A 14,584-nucleotide genomic window follows, 5' to 3' on the forward strand; every position below is an offset into this window, starting at 1 on the left:
TGAAGGAGAGAGAAGGCCAGATGCTGAGCTTGCAAAGGATCCCTTGGGGAGTTTCTTATCATAACTGGACAACTCTTAACTGATCTTAATGATCAAGAAATTGAGGAAGGGAGGAGATCAGATAGCCACAAAGCAACACTATCAAGAAATACTTTGTTTGGAATCTACAAGACTACTTGAAGAAAAATGTTTATACCAATCAAAAAGACCTGACTTACTGCTAAGAGGGCAGATTGCTAGGGAAAACTCCCTTGTTGCAGCACAGAAAGGGTGTTCTGCAAAAGAAAATATTCTGCAGCTAGCTTGGCTAAGGAGAACTCATCTTCTGGAGTTCATGAAGAGCAGGTGAACATCAAAGTGTCTTTGCCAAATTCTGTCATGAGCATTAAACATCCCTGCCTCAAAAATTCTTCGAAGCATCACCTCAGCACTCTTTCTAATTCTGCTGTTCTCAAGGTATGACATTTCTGCTTCAAAGACAGACTTCCATTAGTAAAAGGGGAGTGAATCCTGGCTACGAGAGACAATGTAGCCCAAAAGATGGGATATCAGGTCAGCTTGGTACAACTCCCAGCTCTGTCAATGATCCACTGCGAAATTGTGGGGTAAAATGTCTCTCTGAACCTCAGTTCCTTCATTAATATTTTTCTACTCAAAATGTAAGAGCTTGAGAGACACCCAGAACAACAGAGCCTTAATTGCATTTGGGACCTCAAGGTGCTGCTGTATGTAAAGCTTGGCCAGGTATGGAGTGAAAAAATATCAAACATAAAGAATAAGCTGTGTGTCTGTAACTGTAACAAAATCAAAGTAAAAACAAGAAAAAAGAAAAAAAAAGAATATCAAAATGACATCCCATCCCAAGAAACAGTCCGCTGCTATTCCCTTGATCACAAATCCCAAACAATGCAATACAGTGAACTCTCTGGAAAAAAATACCTTGTTGCTTAAGAAAAACAGCTCTTCGATGAAGTCATTTCAAAGCAGCAATCTTAAAAGAGTCATTTCGTTAATGTGGTTAGTAAAAAAAAGTAATTTTTTAGTTTCTTTTAATCAATAATGAAGGATTTCTTGCCATGTCTCAAGCCCGCTTAAAAATCTCCCAACTCAGCCCACGTAAATATTTAAAGATTTTGCAGTCAACACCTCTCAAATACGGACTCATTTCCCAGACAACTGTCTACATGGAGAGTAAAAGCAGGCAGACAGATCACCACTTTTGAAACATGGGTGCACATTGGGTTAATTACCTGCATCCTTTTAGAGGCACTATGCATACTGAACTTGCACCCACTGTGCAAAGTGGGTGCACTGATGCAGGTGTGTGCAAAAGATCAGCCATTTGATTAAAGTGGTTTCCAATTTCTGCTTTAGGTAATACAACTTGGCAATAGTTATTTCTTCTTGGAAATGAAAGTCTCTCAAAGAGATGAAACAGCCTCTGAGCTTTCACAACTTAAACCACATTACAAAGATCTTTGTAGGCCATGTCACTAGTGCAGGCTGTTGGAGAGCACTGGGTTTTGATCTCCAGCACATCCTTGGGTGTCCCAACAGCTGGGTCAGCAAGAGAACTATAATTTTCAAAGCTCTGATGGAGTACTTTAAGGCAGCTTTTGCACTTCTAGCCCTGACACTTTCCCATCACATGGTATTAGTTAGGTTTGAATCAAACATACAGATAAACTCCCACCGTCCTCAAAAGCTGATTACCTTCACTAAGAGATTTATGTCCTCTGGAGAGAGCAGGGGTGAGGTACCCTGTGGAGTGAAAAATTCAGGCAATTTTAAAAGGTGTTCAGGAAGATTTCTTACATTTACATGTCTGTGCCCTGGTATAAGTTTCTCTTTGAGCTAAAAACATACCTGTTCCCTTACACTGTCAATGAACATCATATCTGAGACCTCTTTGAATTCTTGATCATGTACTTGCTCATAGCACCGTATAATGTTTTTAAGAAACTACCTTTAAAATTTTGGCTTATTTTTTTTGCATGCAGAACATTCAATTATTTTCATACCATTCAAAACCCATCCCTGGTATTTTTATCATAATCCTTTAATGGTTCCTAGTTTTTTTTTTCTGCAGGATGAGCAGCAGAGAAAAAACACTGAACTGTACTTGAGGTGACGTGTACTGGAAGAAAATGAGATAGAAGGGAACAGAACAGCAGGACAAAAACTTTTGGGGGATGCAGCACAGAAGCAAAGTTACGTACTGGTTTTCCAGGAGGTCCTCTTTCGCCTGGATTTCCAGGTAGACCCTATAAATAAAGAAAAGGAAAATTCTATGAGATTATGATATGCTAACCCTCTGGCTGCTCCCACACTCTGCTGACTGTTTTGGACCAACACATGTTTCTGCTGAGCACCACTGCCCTTTGCATGTGGCATCAACTTTAGAAGTTGTCCCTTTCTTTTTTTTTTTTTTGCTGTTTCTTAATCACTTCTTCTCATTCCTTCCTAAATCTCTCTTCTCTACATTATGACCCAGTGAAACTCATCTGAGTCACACAACTGAAATTAGTCTGGCACGTCTCCTGGTCCCAGGAAACACTATGACTGCAGAAGTGTGAAGGATGAAGCTTTAAATTCCTCAAGGCACCTGTAAAATGAAAAACCATGGCCTTTCTTTGCATGAGTGTTGCAAACAAGTCTTTGCACCTGAAATAGTAAGTAAACCTTTTTTTTTTTTTCTTTTTTTCTTTTTTTGGTGTGGGGAAAGTATTTGTGTCAGTTTTCATGAGATGAAAATAAGGAAATGAGCAGCACTGTTAGAATTTAAGTTCAGGAAGCCATGGTTGGGAAAAGGGAACCCTAATGGGCATCTCTTGCTTGTCATTAGCAAGTCATTAATTTGTTAAAAAAACAAATTGTTTTGAATCTTTGCATAAAGTAATGCTTACATGGGGAACTGAGTCTCTGAACAGGACAGCTGGTCATTGCTCAGATAGTGACAGAAATCTTCAGTGGCATTTTCAGTTGGACTGAGTAAGATTTCCAAAACCATTCTCTAACTTCCTCTATCAAGCTAGGCTGTTGTCCTATGTAATTACTCCACACATGTGCGATCCATTGCTACTGATCATCTTAAACTGCATACAAAAAACTGATCTACACAACCACCTTTGCATGAGCAGAACAGTTTCCTCTTACTACTTAAAAGTATCTTATCCGTGTTCAGTTCAGTTGCATCTGCAGTAGGACCCACCTGGGAAGGTCTCTGTGGCAGTGCCAGATTCCCTACCCAGGATGTTAATCAACATAAGCAATGCCTGTAAATTGGCCTAGGCTCAGCACATCCAGGCAACACCCTGAGACTGCCCAAATCTGCATGTGGAAAGCTGCTTTAAGAATTAGTCAAAGGCTTTGTCAGGAAGGGGGTTAGGAATTATGCCAGTCACCTAGTTTCAAGTTGGTCCATCGTTTCCAGTAAGTCCATTGTACTATTTGTGCAGCCAGCTAGATGGGGAGTTCCTGGGCTGCCTGGGGAATTCGTGATTTACATGCAGTGGATGTGCCCACAGGCACAGTTGTGATAACCTAGTATACCACAGTTACAGCTACAGGGAAAAATAGAATTTCATCCTTGTATCTCACTTATAATTTAAATTCTGTACCCCGTGTCAGAGAAAAGAGAAAATGAAAAATGTTTGGTCGCTCTTTTTCTACGTCCATATTAAACACTTCTGAGTGAATGACAACCCCTCAGTTACCTTGGCTTCCTAAGAGATGAATATTAAATATGAACTGAAGCGACACAAGTGGAACTGAAGTGGTGTTAAATTTCATGGATGAAAAGCTTGTTTTTAGAGGAAGCTAAACCTTCCACAGGTGAGGTTCAAGAGAAGGTAAAGTGTGAAGGAGATTTTCAGTTCATAACTACCCACAAACGACCTTACAGGGAAATGAAGAAACACGAGACAAAATTTCAACCATTTTTAGACTGCTGTTTCTACAGAGAAACTATATGGTTGTTAGAAGATTGTGATGTTTCCTAAGTTCCTTCTTTTGTTAATCTTCAGCTCATACTTTTGGCACCCTCTTGAACCACATCTCAAAGTGGGAAGAGGATTCCCTACATACCTATTGCACTGATCTTACACTCACATATTGGCCATGTTCAGGAAGACTCCCACAGCATTTGTTTCAAGAAGTTCAACAGAAAACAAAGACTTGAGCCATGAGAATCATCCTTGATCAGAAAGTAACTCGAACTCCTTTGATGAATGACTGTCTGACTTGGAATATAGGACAACGTCACTTTAACATGTTGCATTATTGCAGAGTAGGCAATGGGCTGAGTCCAAAACAAAGAAAACACTGCTAAGCTATAGAGACCAGGAGTTAAAAAATATAACCAGCTCCAAGCTGTGAACTACTCTGAGCTGACTGAAAATGGTATAAAACAAAGCCAGAAAAGAGGAAGAGAAGTTGAAAGAGTCTGCACAAAAAAAAAATGACATGGTATTTTTTTTTTAAAAAAGCTACTAATGTGATGTGGGAAGATGCACAAACTCAAAAAAAACCCCATAACTATAACAAGTAATTGTGCCACTGCATATGAGGGAGGACAAAGCAGGCAGCAACAGGGAGGTGTGATGCACAGGATCCAGAGCACGTGATTGCCTGCAAAACTGACACACACAAATGGTCCCAAAGTGGGAATGAATGGAAGCTGTGTAAATGACATGTTGAAAAATGAAAGAAAGAAAATTTATAGGGAAGCCAGCCACATGCAACAGCAAAATCAAAAGCTTATGGTGGGGAAGTACTATTACAAAATAGAAAACCAAATGTAAAATCACTAACATAGATGTGTTCTAATTTCAAGAATAACAAGAAAAAAAAGGAAGGTTAATAAGTATCCTTTGATTCGGGCTGCATGAATTCTAAAGCAAACACAAAAACTTGGAAATTGCCTTCTAACTGCATGGGAAAACCAACCCCAGAAGAGAAAATGTCTGCTGTTCTGATCCAATGGCAGTAATGTATGCATACACAAAGTTTTTATAATTACAAAAATAAATAGATGGGAAGATTAACTTCCCAGTAAAATTGGAACGTAGTTATCAGTAACAATTAGCACATTTTAAAATGATTAATTTAATGTTTATGTTAATTAAAATTATCATAATCAAAATACAGAAAGACCAAATCAAATGGGTGCCCTCAGTGCTACCCGTAGGACAAGAGACTTTGTCATTCAGATTGTATTTTAATTTAAGGGAGCTAAGTAGTATGTGGAAAGGAAACTTCTTCTCTCCCAGCAGACAGGCAGAGCAGAATGGATGTTTCCAGAAAAAAACGTAGAATCATTTTCTGCAGCTTTCAGAGCATGACACAGATTTGGCCTATTGCTCTGGATAAGTTACTTAAGGCTATGCTTTTTTAATAGTTGATACAGGAATACTGCCAGCTTAAAATGTGCTTGGATTTTCCTTTTTTCCAAAAGCAAGTAAAATTAATATGTGAAGTAATTTCATTGAGGGAATGAAATTAGGCATGTAACAGTCCTGTTATGGAGAAAAGCAGTCCAACTGGAGGGAAATCCAAATTATAGAATAATATCATAGAATGGCTTGAGTTAGAAGGGATATTAAAGCCCACCTACTTCCAACCCCCTGCCACAGGCTGGTTGCCACCCACCAGATCAGGCTGCCCAGGGCCTCATCCAACCTGGCCTTGAACACTTCCAGGGACAGGGCAATCACACCTTCTCTGGGCGACTTGTTCCAGTGCCTCACCGCCCTCTGAGTAAAGAATTATGTCCTAAAATCTAATCTGAATCTCCCTTCTTTTAGTTTAAAATCATTACTCTTTGTTGAACCTCATTAGACTCACATGCACTCACTTTTCAAGCGTGCCCAAGCCCTTCTGGATGGCGTCCCTTCCTTCCGTCATATAAACTGCAACACTCAGCTTAGTGTCATCAGCAAAATTCCTGAGGTGCACTCAATCCCACTGTCCAGGTTGTTGATAAAGATACTAAAGAGCACCAGTCTCAACACAGACTCCTGAGGGACACCACTTATCACCAGTCTCCGCCTGGACACAGAGCCACTGAATGCAACTCTCCGGCTCTGGTTATGCAGCTAATTCCTTATTCATCAAATAGAACACCCAATAAATCCATATCTCTGCAATTCACAGATAAGGATGTTGTGTGGGACCATGCTAAAGGCCTCACAGAAGTCCAGGTAAGTGACATCAGTTGATCTTTCCTTGTTGACTGATTCAATCACTCTATTCTAGCAGGCCACCAGAGTGGCCAGGCATAATTTGCCTCTGGTGAAGCTGTGCTGGCTATCTCAGATCACCTCGTCACCTTGCATGTGCCTTAAAATAGTTTTGAGGAGGATCTGTTCCATGATCTTTCCTGACACAGAGGTGAGGCTTACTAGCCTGTAGTTGCCCAGGTATTCCATTCTACCTTTCTTAAAAACGGGAGTGATGTTTTCCTTTTTCCAGAGATCAGGGACTTTGCGCAACAGACATGACTTTTCAAATATGATGGAGAGTGACTTGGTAACCACCTCAGCCAATTCCTTCAGGACCCTAGAATGTATGTTATCTGGCCCTTAGACACATATATCCATATATACACATTCATTTATATTCACTCTTATCAGTCAATTAGGGAGATGCTTCAGGCTCTCTGAAGGCCTCTCAGCATCTCTGTGGCCCTCTGCTGGACTCTCTCTACAAGTTCCATGTCGAACTCCCAGGCCTGTGAGGCCTCACTGAACAGCAGCACAGCCTTCTGGTGTGTCAGCCATTTCTCCCAGGATGCAGTCATGCAAAAAACCAATGTATTCCTCTGGGAGATAATTCCGGTCAAAGCTACCTCAGAGGAAGTATTTATTCTTTCACCTCCCAAAATACAACTCTAAATATGATACTGCAGTATCAGGGAATATAACAACCTATAACGGACACATTTCCAAGGGCATCTGATGAGTCTGCAGCTGGAAAAAACAAGGCAGAGAACAGACTATTGTATGTAAATGTGATTCAGAAGAATTATTCAGTCTCAGGAACAAAAAAACAACATGAAATACATTTGCAGGGGCCACAGCAAAGGACAAGACAGTGAGGGAAGTCATTAAGGCTGTTGCCACTGAATAGCTAGGGAATTATGAGGAAAGCTCCTATCAGCAATTCAAATCAGAGCTTTTCTAACTGATGACACGCTGTATAAACACAAGAGAATACAAAAATGGGCATGCTTCAAAGAACACAGGAATGCTATACTGATACAGAAATGTGCAAAAGTCAGAACCAGAAATCCTTTGTACTACTCACAAATGAAAGTGGAGATCAAGAAACTGGTAGTGCATGATCTTGTCAAACAAAGTATCCCTGCTGTTATACCAAGAAATGTTGGAACATGCTCTGTAGTTACACTCACACATCCTGGTAGAATTGCTTAATAAGTGATCAACCAGAATACATAGTTCTTGAAAGACATACTGACTGCAATTAAATGTTGATGTAATAGAAGATGTGCTTTCTAAGTACCATAAGGGATGGTTTTGCTTGGGTAATTTCCTGCTGGGAAAAGGAGAGAGAGAAAGACTGCAGTGCTGCCTCTCCAAGAGCTGACCAGTCAACACTGATCTGAGCAGAGCCAGAAAGAGATTTAGAAAAGCTGGCTCTCACACTCCTCATATGGATTTGTAATAAAATCATCTACTTCATCTCCTCCTTAAAAGCTCTGTATTTCTAGTTTAAAACCTCTTGGTTAAAGAATTCAAACATTTGCTATGGTTGCTCAGGGACACAAAGTGATAGACCATTTCTGCCACAACAAGCTTTTGAGGAATACCACTGCCACAATCATCTGTCTTTTGATGAAGTGGGTGAACAAAATAACCAAGACCCTCTTTTCCAAATGTTTCAGGAGGAAAGGAGATCTATTTCATAGGAAAGTACACCCTTTGTGCTAATTGGTGTATGTCAATGAAGACACAAGAGGGATAACAATTGCTTGCATGTACTTCATGAAAACTGGTACCCATTTCAGAAAAGACAGCATAAGAAAGCATTGCTGAAGAGCAGAGTTACAGAAGGCCACTTCCCCTTTCCCACAGCGTTCCTCCAACAGGCACAAATGAAAAGATTACATCTCTCAAAATCTTCATAGATCTCCTTGCTGATTTTCATCCAAAGCAGGTTTCCATGTCACAGAGCTGGCTTACCAGCAGAGAAAAAAACTCTTCCCTTTCTGATTCAACACTGCGACAAAACTGGGCAGTGAGAGGGCTCAGCTTTCAAGCTGGGAGTCTGCCATGCTTCCCTCTATCCCTTAGCTCCATGACTCAACTGCAGAGTCGAGTGAGGAAAATGCACAGAGAGGAGGTTAAAGTGTCATCTCTCAAGCACAGCAGCAGCAGCAAAATGAATTTATAACAAGCTTTTTAATGGTGGTAGCCCTATTTTTATAGAAATATTACAGGTTACTAATCTTAGAGGCTTCTAAGAATCTCCTAGAATGTTTAACTATCATCCTTTTCTACTGCAGGATCATTCCCCAGTGTATGTTGCCACGTAACTTGTCCACTGCTTTCCTTGAAAGGTTACTCTATGGCCTAAGTGTCTTTTTCCCTGAAATCCTGAAATATAAGAGCTCAATTTTTGCATCTCCATCGGACCATCCCAGTAATACTCAATAACCAAGGTTGAGTATGCACATAATTTTTAGGGAAATCAGACTTAAGCATTAGCAAGTTTTGTGAGCACTTACACTTTTATTTTACTTACATCCTGACCAGGAGGCCCCTGCGGTCCAGGGATACCAGGTACACCACGAGGACCCTGGCAGGAAGAGAACAGACAAACGCAGTAACATGAGCAGTACTAGAGAGATTATCCTTAGATGAAGAGAAAAAAAATACTCAACTCAGTAACTATTTAAAAAAAAAAAAAAAAACCCACAATGCTAACAGTTAAAAAACTTCAGAAGAGATTAAAAAAAAATATCCCACATTGAACTACTATCACAGCATCAGTTGTTGCTGTGCCTCCAGGAACTGTAAGTGCATCACTACAGTCAAATCTCACACACCTCAACTGGAAAGGTAATGATGTCTCTTTATAAGAAGGCAAGTTTATGAACAGGGAGAAAATACAACTGGTCATGGAACTGTGGAGGAGAAAAAAAGATTCAACTCCTCAGTGTCAAACTAGTACACACCGTGACTAGGCTATACCGGTGGAAATGCATGCCAGCATATAGTGAAACCACAATACACAGCTATTTGCTTTGCACCTATAGACTGCATCGTTGTAAACCACTAAGGAAATAAGCATGTTTGATAAATACTTAAATGTAGGGGTGAGGAAAAGCTGTCACCAGAACAAGAGTCTGGATAACTCTGTTTCTCATGACCCACTACAGCAAACGTGTAGTGGTGGTGCACATCTGATGTCTCATTTGGCTAACCAGCCAACATATGACTCTACCATCTTTAAGAAAAATACAGAAACAAAAAATTAATAACGCATTTATGAAATCACGGATAGTAACAAAATTCATTTATTTGCTCCCTCCCCATAAAATCTGGGTGTAGTTAGAAAGACATACTGTACCAATGACCCTTTGTCTCCTGGGGGTCCAACAGGGCCCTGCAAATAGAGAAGACAGAGCAATCAAAACAGTAGCAGAGCTTAAAATTAACACTTTTGTTTGGCTGAACAGGGGGCTCCCTGAAGCACGGAGATAAGAAAGAAGAGAAAAGGAAGGGCAAGGAAAAGGAGCAAGTCTGAGGCTGCCCAGACAGAATTGCACAGTACTCACAGTGAGATGTTCAGGGGGAAGATCAAAGTGAAAAATTGAGATGGATCACGGAGGAAAGAGTGTGAGAAAAGAAAGAGAAAAAGGGACTAAAGAGGCCAGCTGTACGTTAACACGTTGCTTGTCAGACTGAGCCCTCTGCTTCATCATCGCACTCTGCCCTATCTTATCATTAAATCCAATTTGTTACACTCTTCCAAGTGGCTGAGCTGATGAATTTAAGCTTGAAGGCCTGAATCTTGGTGAGCTTCAAGTCAGACTAGCTGAATAGGAAAAGTGTGAGTGCCAGCAACAGGGCTGAGAGGCTGTGAACCCAGGAGGCTCACAGCCAGAGGACACTGGGTTGCAGGGGCTGGGTGCTGAGTAGACTGGATGTTCAAAACCAGCTGCTGGAGTGACTCACATTTTGTGTGTATATTCCAACAGTGGTCTTGAAAAAATCATACAGATAGTAGGTGCAGGATTGAGATCTGCTTTTGCATGTTTGTGTGAGTGCTTTTCAGGTGTACGTGGGTGTTGATCAAGGCATTAGTCTCTCTGCATTGTCTTTTGTGGCAGCATGTGTATGTGTATTTGTGTACACTGTACATGCCCATTGGCAATATGGGCTCAGCCTTGCTACTGGCTGAATCCAAGGACACAGAACTGCAACAGCCTTTCATCATTTGGACTGGGACCAGACAACCTCTCCATGGTCCCAAAAGCCACCGTGTTCAGCTTTCTTTAAAACAAGGAAAAGCATCTCATGGAATCTGCATGCTCTGTAAATGAGGTTAAAGTAGGGAGTCCAGTGGGCTTGCATACACTGTTTGGGAATGCAGCTTACATAGGTGCACAGTGGAGTGAACAAACTAGAAGAAATCCACTCCTAAAGGCACACTACAGAAGTGATGCAGTACCCATATCCAGCAGGGATGGATGAATCTGACATTCCAAACACATCCCAGACAAGGTTTGACCTCATATCTTTGGGGCTGTGTTTGAATAAATCGGTTCACACTATGGCTCCTCTCCCTTTGCTTTCTATTTCAGGCATATTAATTCACTAATCCTCATAACGTTCTCCGTGCAAGATGCCATAATGCTCTGCTACAGCAAGGGCTAAATACATCATGTTAAACTCATAGCAATACGGAGAAGGAAAGGCAGATCATGAGTAATTCCCTTCAGCTTGGTGCATCACATATTTCCATTAGGGAACTTGAACATGAGCATGTGAATTCACCCCATTTCTCTATGCAGTCACCTCTTCTGCTTTTAGTTCAGTTGGGAAAGTCACACACTGTGCTAATACTCATTTTATGGCTCAGTGTTATGCAAATAGTAATACAATACTTTAGCAGACAAAGTAAAGGCAAACAACAACAACAACAAAACCCACCCTAATCTATCTACACCTTTCACACAGGGAGCAAAACTCAAGAGAGACTAAGGGCACAGGAGGAAACAAGGTGAGGACTCCAATTAAAATGAATTGCTGACTCTTACTTCTGAAGCTGAAAACATTAAGTAACCAATTTTGTCACATTACTAAAAAGGGTGTAGGCTGACACCTTTATTCAGTGTATAATATGCACTGAAGCATCTCCACTGAGGTGATTCTATTTTTTAGTGGGACTCAATCTATGTGAAAGCCTGACGGATTACAGGTTATATAGCACTTTTCAAATTCTGAGTCTTTGAACTGGAGCTGAGGTTATGATAAACCTGCAGTGAAGAAAACCATTATAATTATTGTCAAAAAAAAAAAAAGAAGAAGAAAGCATTTAGTAAAGCAGTAAAAAAAAATCAATCAGGAGTACTAAGATATGTACCAGCACCATCTACTTATCCTGACAGTGGTCAAACAGTGATGACATAGTACAAAGTAATCCTCTGGTGTGTGTCAAGTGACGGCTACAAGTGATGGAGTCAAGTTCTTAGTCACTGCATGCACGGATGTGAAGAATAACTTTGGCTTCTACTGTACATCAGGGTGCAGAAGTGAACTCAGCTAACCCTGTACTGGATCTAAAAATCATTAAGTACTAGACTTTACTATGACTAATGACTACTAGTCATTCATTTCTAATTTAATATTAATGACTGAACCTTAAGAAATGCAATAACATCACCGTTCCTTATCTAAATCATAACAAATAACACGCAGCAAATCTTCAATCACTGATAACACTGTTAAGCACCATGATGGCCATGATATGGTCATGGTGTGTTATCAAACTGACCCAGTCTGCTTTACCACACACACTATTCAGCAGGGTAAAACCTAATATTAAATGGAGGTGGATCCCAGAAAGCTAGATTTATCAGCCAGTATCATACAACATGACTTATCATTTCAAGGTAACTTCATGTACTAACTGAGAAACTGCTAACTAGATAATCAGAGTGTGAAAATGTTGGCTGTGACTAGTACAGTATCAGGGCATGTACAAGAGGATATGAAAGGATGCAAGGCCTCTGATTTTCTCTAGCAATTTGAACTAGTTATGAAGTTTGGTTCCTTCTAGACTTATTTTACTTGTGCATTTAGTGGAGCAGGAGGGCTACAAAGTCAGGGCACCCTCAAATCCCCTTGATCTCAAGAGTAGCCTTATGTGCTAAGTACTGGAATGATCAAACCCCAACAATATCATACTTTCTGGAGCAAATCCCACATACATGTCATGCCCACTGACAATGGCAGAACTTCAACAACAGCAGGAGATGATGGCAGATCTGGATCAGATGTAACTTAATCTTTGAGGGAAATTATGGAGACAATGGCTCTCTTGGAAGGCAGCAATTGAACTAATCTGATTTTATATTTCCCTATCACAGTACTGTGTCACTGATGTGGGCATGTGTGTCACAGTCATTCCTCTTAATGAGGTGACAGCAGGGTTACATCTCCCCGTTAAGCCAACTCTGGTAGCTCAGCACAGACCTTGGCTCCCATCCAGAGCCAATGTGTCAAGATGTTGCAGAAAAGTCACAAGTAACAGACAGCTACATCAATCAATCACTGAGCACTTTTCTGTCTTTCTCTTTCAACTAAAACCGAACGCATCAAGAGCCCTCACAACAAACACGTGGGCAACTGAACCATGAATGGCAGCTTCTGGGCTAGCATTGTGCATCTTCAGAGAGTGAAATGCCATAGGCTCTTGGCAGAGGTGAGCACAGGGAGACCATTCTCCAGATGGCGATGGGTTAAAGGGTTAAATTTTTGTCTCATCACAGGCTGCAGCAGCCCCTGCTACTTACAGGTGGTCCAGCCAGTCCAACTCCTGGCACACCTCTGTCTCCTGGCTGTCCAGGGAGGCCAGGGGCTCCCCTCTCACCCTGAAATAAAGGGAGAAGTTAAAGGCTTTGTCCACTGTTGAGAAAACGTGCTGAAATACAATATGGTTTTACAACAGAACATAACACTGATACAACCTGACCTGATCCTGACCGCTAAGACATGGGATCAGGTTGTGACAACACAGTTTCTGCCACGTCATGCCAAGAGAAGTGCCTCCCTCATTCAGAGGGGTACCAGTTCATCTCTGTGAGCATGCGCCATGTGCCACATGTCAGCATGTGCAACATCGCATAACTGAAAAGGAACACAGCTTCCACAAGTATTTTAATTTATCTTAGCACACAGCATCCAATTTCCAACAGTAGTCCCATACGCTACAATGGCTGATACACTGCACTAAATTGAGAACATCAGATTTTTGTTGAATAGGGCATCTGCTTTCATGGAGTTTTACACTTGCATTTGCCATTGCCAGCAGGGTATTATGAGGTACTTCCTTTGGCTTGGGCAAACACTAAGCAAAATAGCATGTTCTCCTTTCTCTGCATTTGTACGGTTGACAGCTAACCTGCAAACATTGATAAATGCACATTATTTATATAGGGAAGCCAGAATTAGGAAGTTGGGACGCATCTTAATATTTTCCTTTACCAACACAAGCTTGTTCACAGCAGTATATTAACAACTTTTTAAAATCAATTCTACCACTCTCTCTAGGGGACAATGGAGTAGTCCATTTTTCCCTTCCAGAAAACCAAATTTTCAACATTAAAATCTGCAGAGCACAGACAGCTACTTGGTGCTATTTAATGGGCAGTGTAGACAGAGGGTTAAGAAAAAAATCAGCTACAGTACTTAAATTTAATGTCCGTTCTCTTTTCTTGTTATGGGGAGAAATATCAAATATGATTTTTATGGATTATATTGCAGTTGTGAGAGTCAGTCTCACATTGGCAGTAGACATATAACAATGAGCCTTATTTATGTTATTTATTATTACGCTATTTCCAACTGTACAGAAGCTTGATAGAAAAATGGTTACCCATGGATTCTGCCTGGCCCAAGTTCATTCTGCAATATCTCCTACTTTATTTCCGTTCTTTTTCTTAAACTAATCTTCTATTTCAAAGAAACAATACTGTAAGGACAGTGAGAGAAAATGTATTCTCATTAGCTCAGGCACTCCTGCAGATCCCTTATCTGTTATTTTGTTCAAGAACATAATTTCAGTACAAAAATTTCAATAGTATTTTTCCATGCACAATTAAGATTCCTACCATCTTGTGTTGATACGGAACGAAGTATTTCATTAGATTTCCTTCAGCGTTTTTTTTTCTGATTTTTATATTACTTTCACTCTATTACTGTGTCTATGTTCTGAACTGTCAAAGATATATACAACAGAATATAATGTATTTATTCAGAATGCAGCAAAAACAAAAGAAAATGTTTCATAGCAGTTTGGTTATTTCAAAAATATGGGATATAGATAGACCCAGTCT

The 14,584-nt window shown here is 40.5% G+C and overlaps 1 protein-coding gene across 3 annotated transcripts in view; it reads right to left on the minus strand.

The window, feature by feature from the left end:
• The window catches only part of COL22A1 (collagen type XXII alpha 1 chain), a 230,283-nt gene that overhangs the window by 30,448 nt on the left and 185,251 nt on the right, over positions 1-14,584 (minus strand). For all 3 annotated transcript variants that reach the window (XM_021388269.1, XM_021388270.1, XM_021388271.1), the window contains exons 41-45: positions 13,043-13,120; positions 9,592-9,627; positions 8,764-8,817; positions 2,220-2,264; positions 1,714-1,761 (exon numbers count right to left, since the gene is read on the minus strand). In XM_021388269.1, coding sequence (XP_021243944.1) covers positions 1,714-1,761; positions 2,220-2,264; positions 8,764-8,817; positions 9,592-9,627; positions 13,043-13,120 — 261 coding nt within the window. The remainder of the gene's footprint in view (positions 1-1,713; positions 1,762-2,219; positions 2,265-8,763; positions 8,818-9,591; positions 9,628-13,042; positions 13,121-14,584) is intronic.

Source organism: Numida meleagris, chromosome 2 (genome assembly GCF_002078875.1).
Source record: "Numida meleagris isolate 19003 breed g44 Domestic line chromosome 2, NumMel1.0, whole genome shotgun sequence".
In the NCBI taxonomy this organism is placed as follows: Eukaryota; Metazoa; Chordata; class Aves; order Galliformes; family Numididae; genus Numida; species Numida meleagris.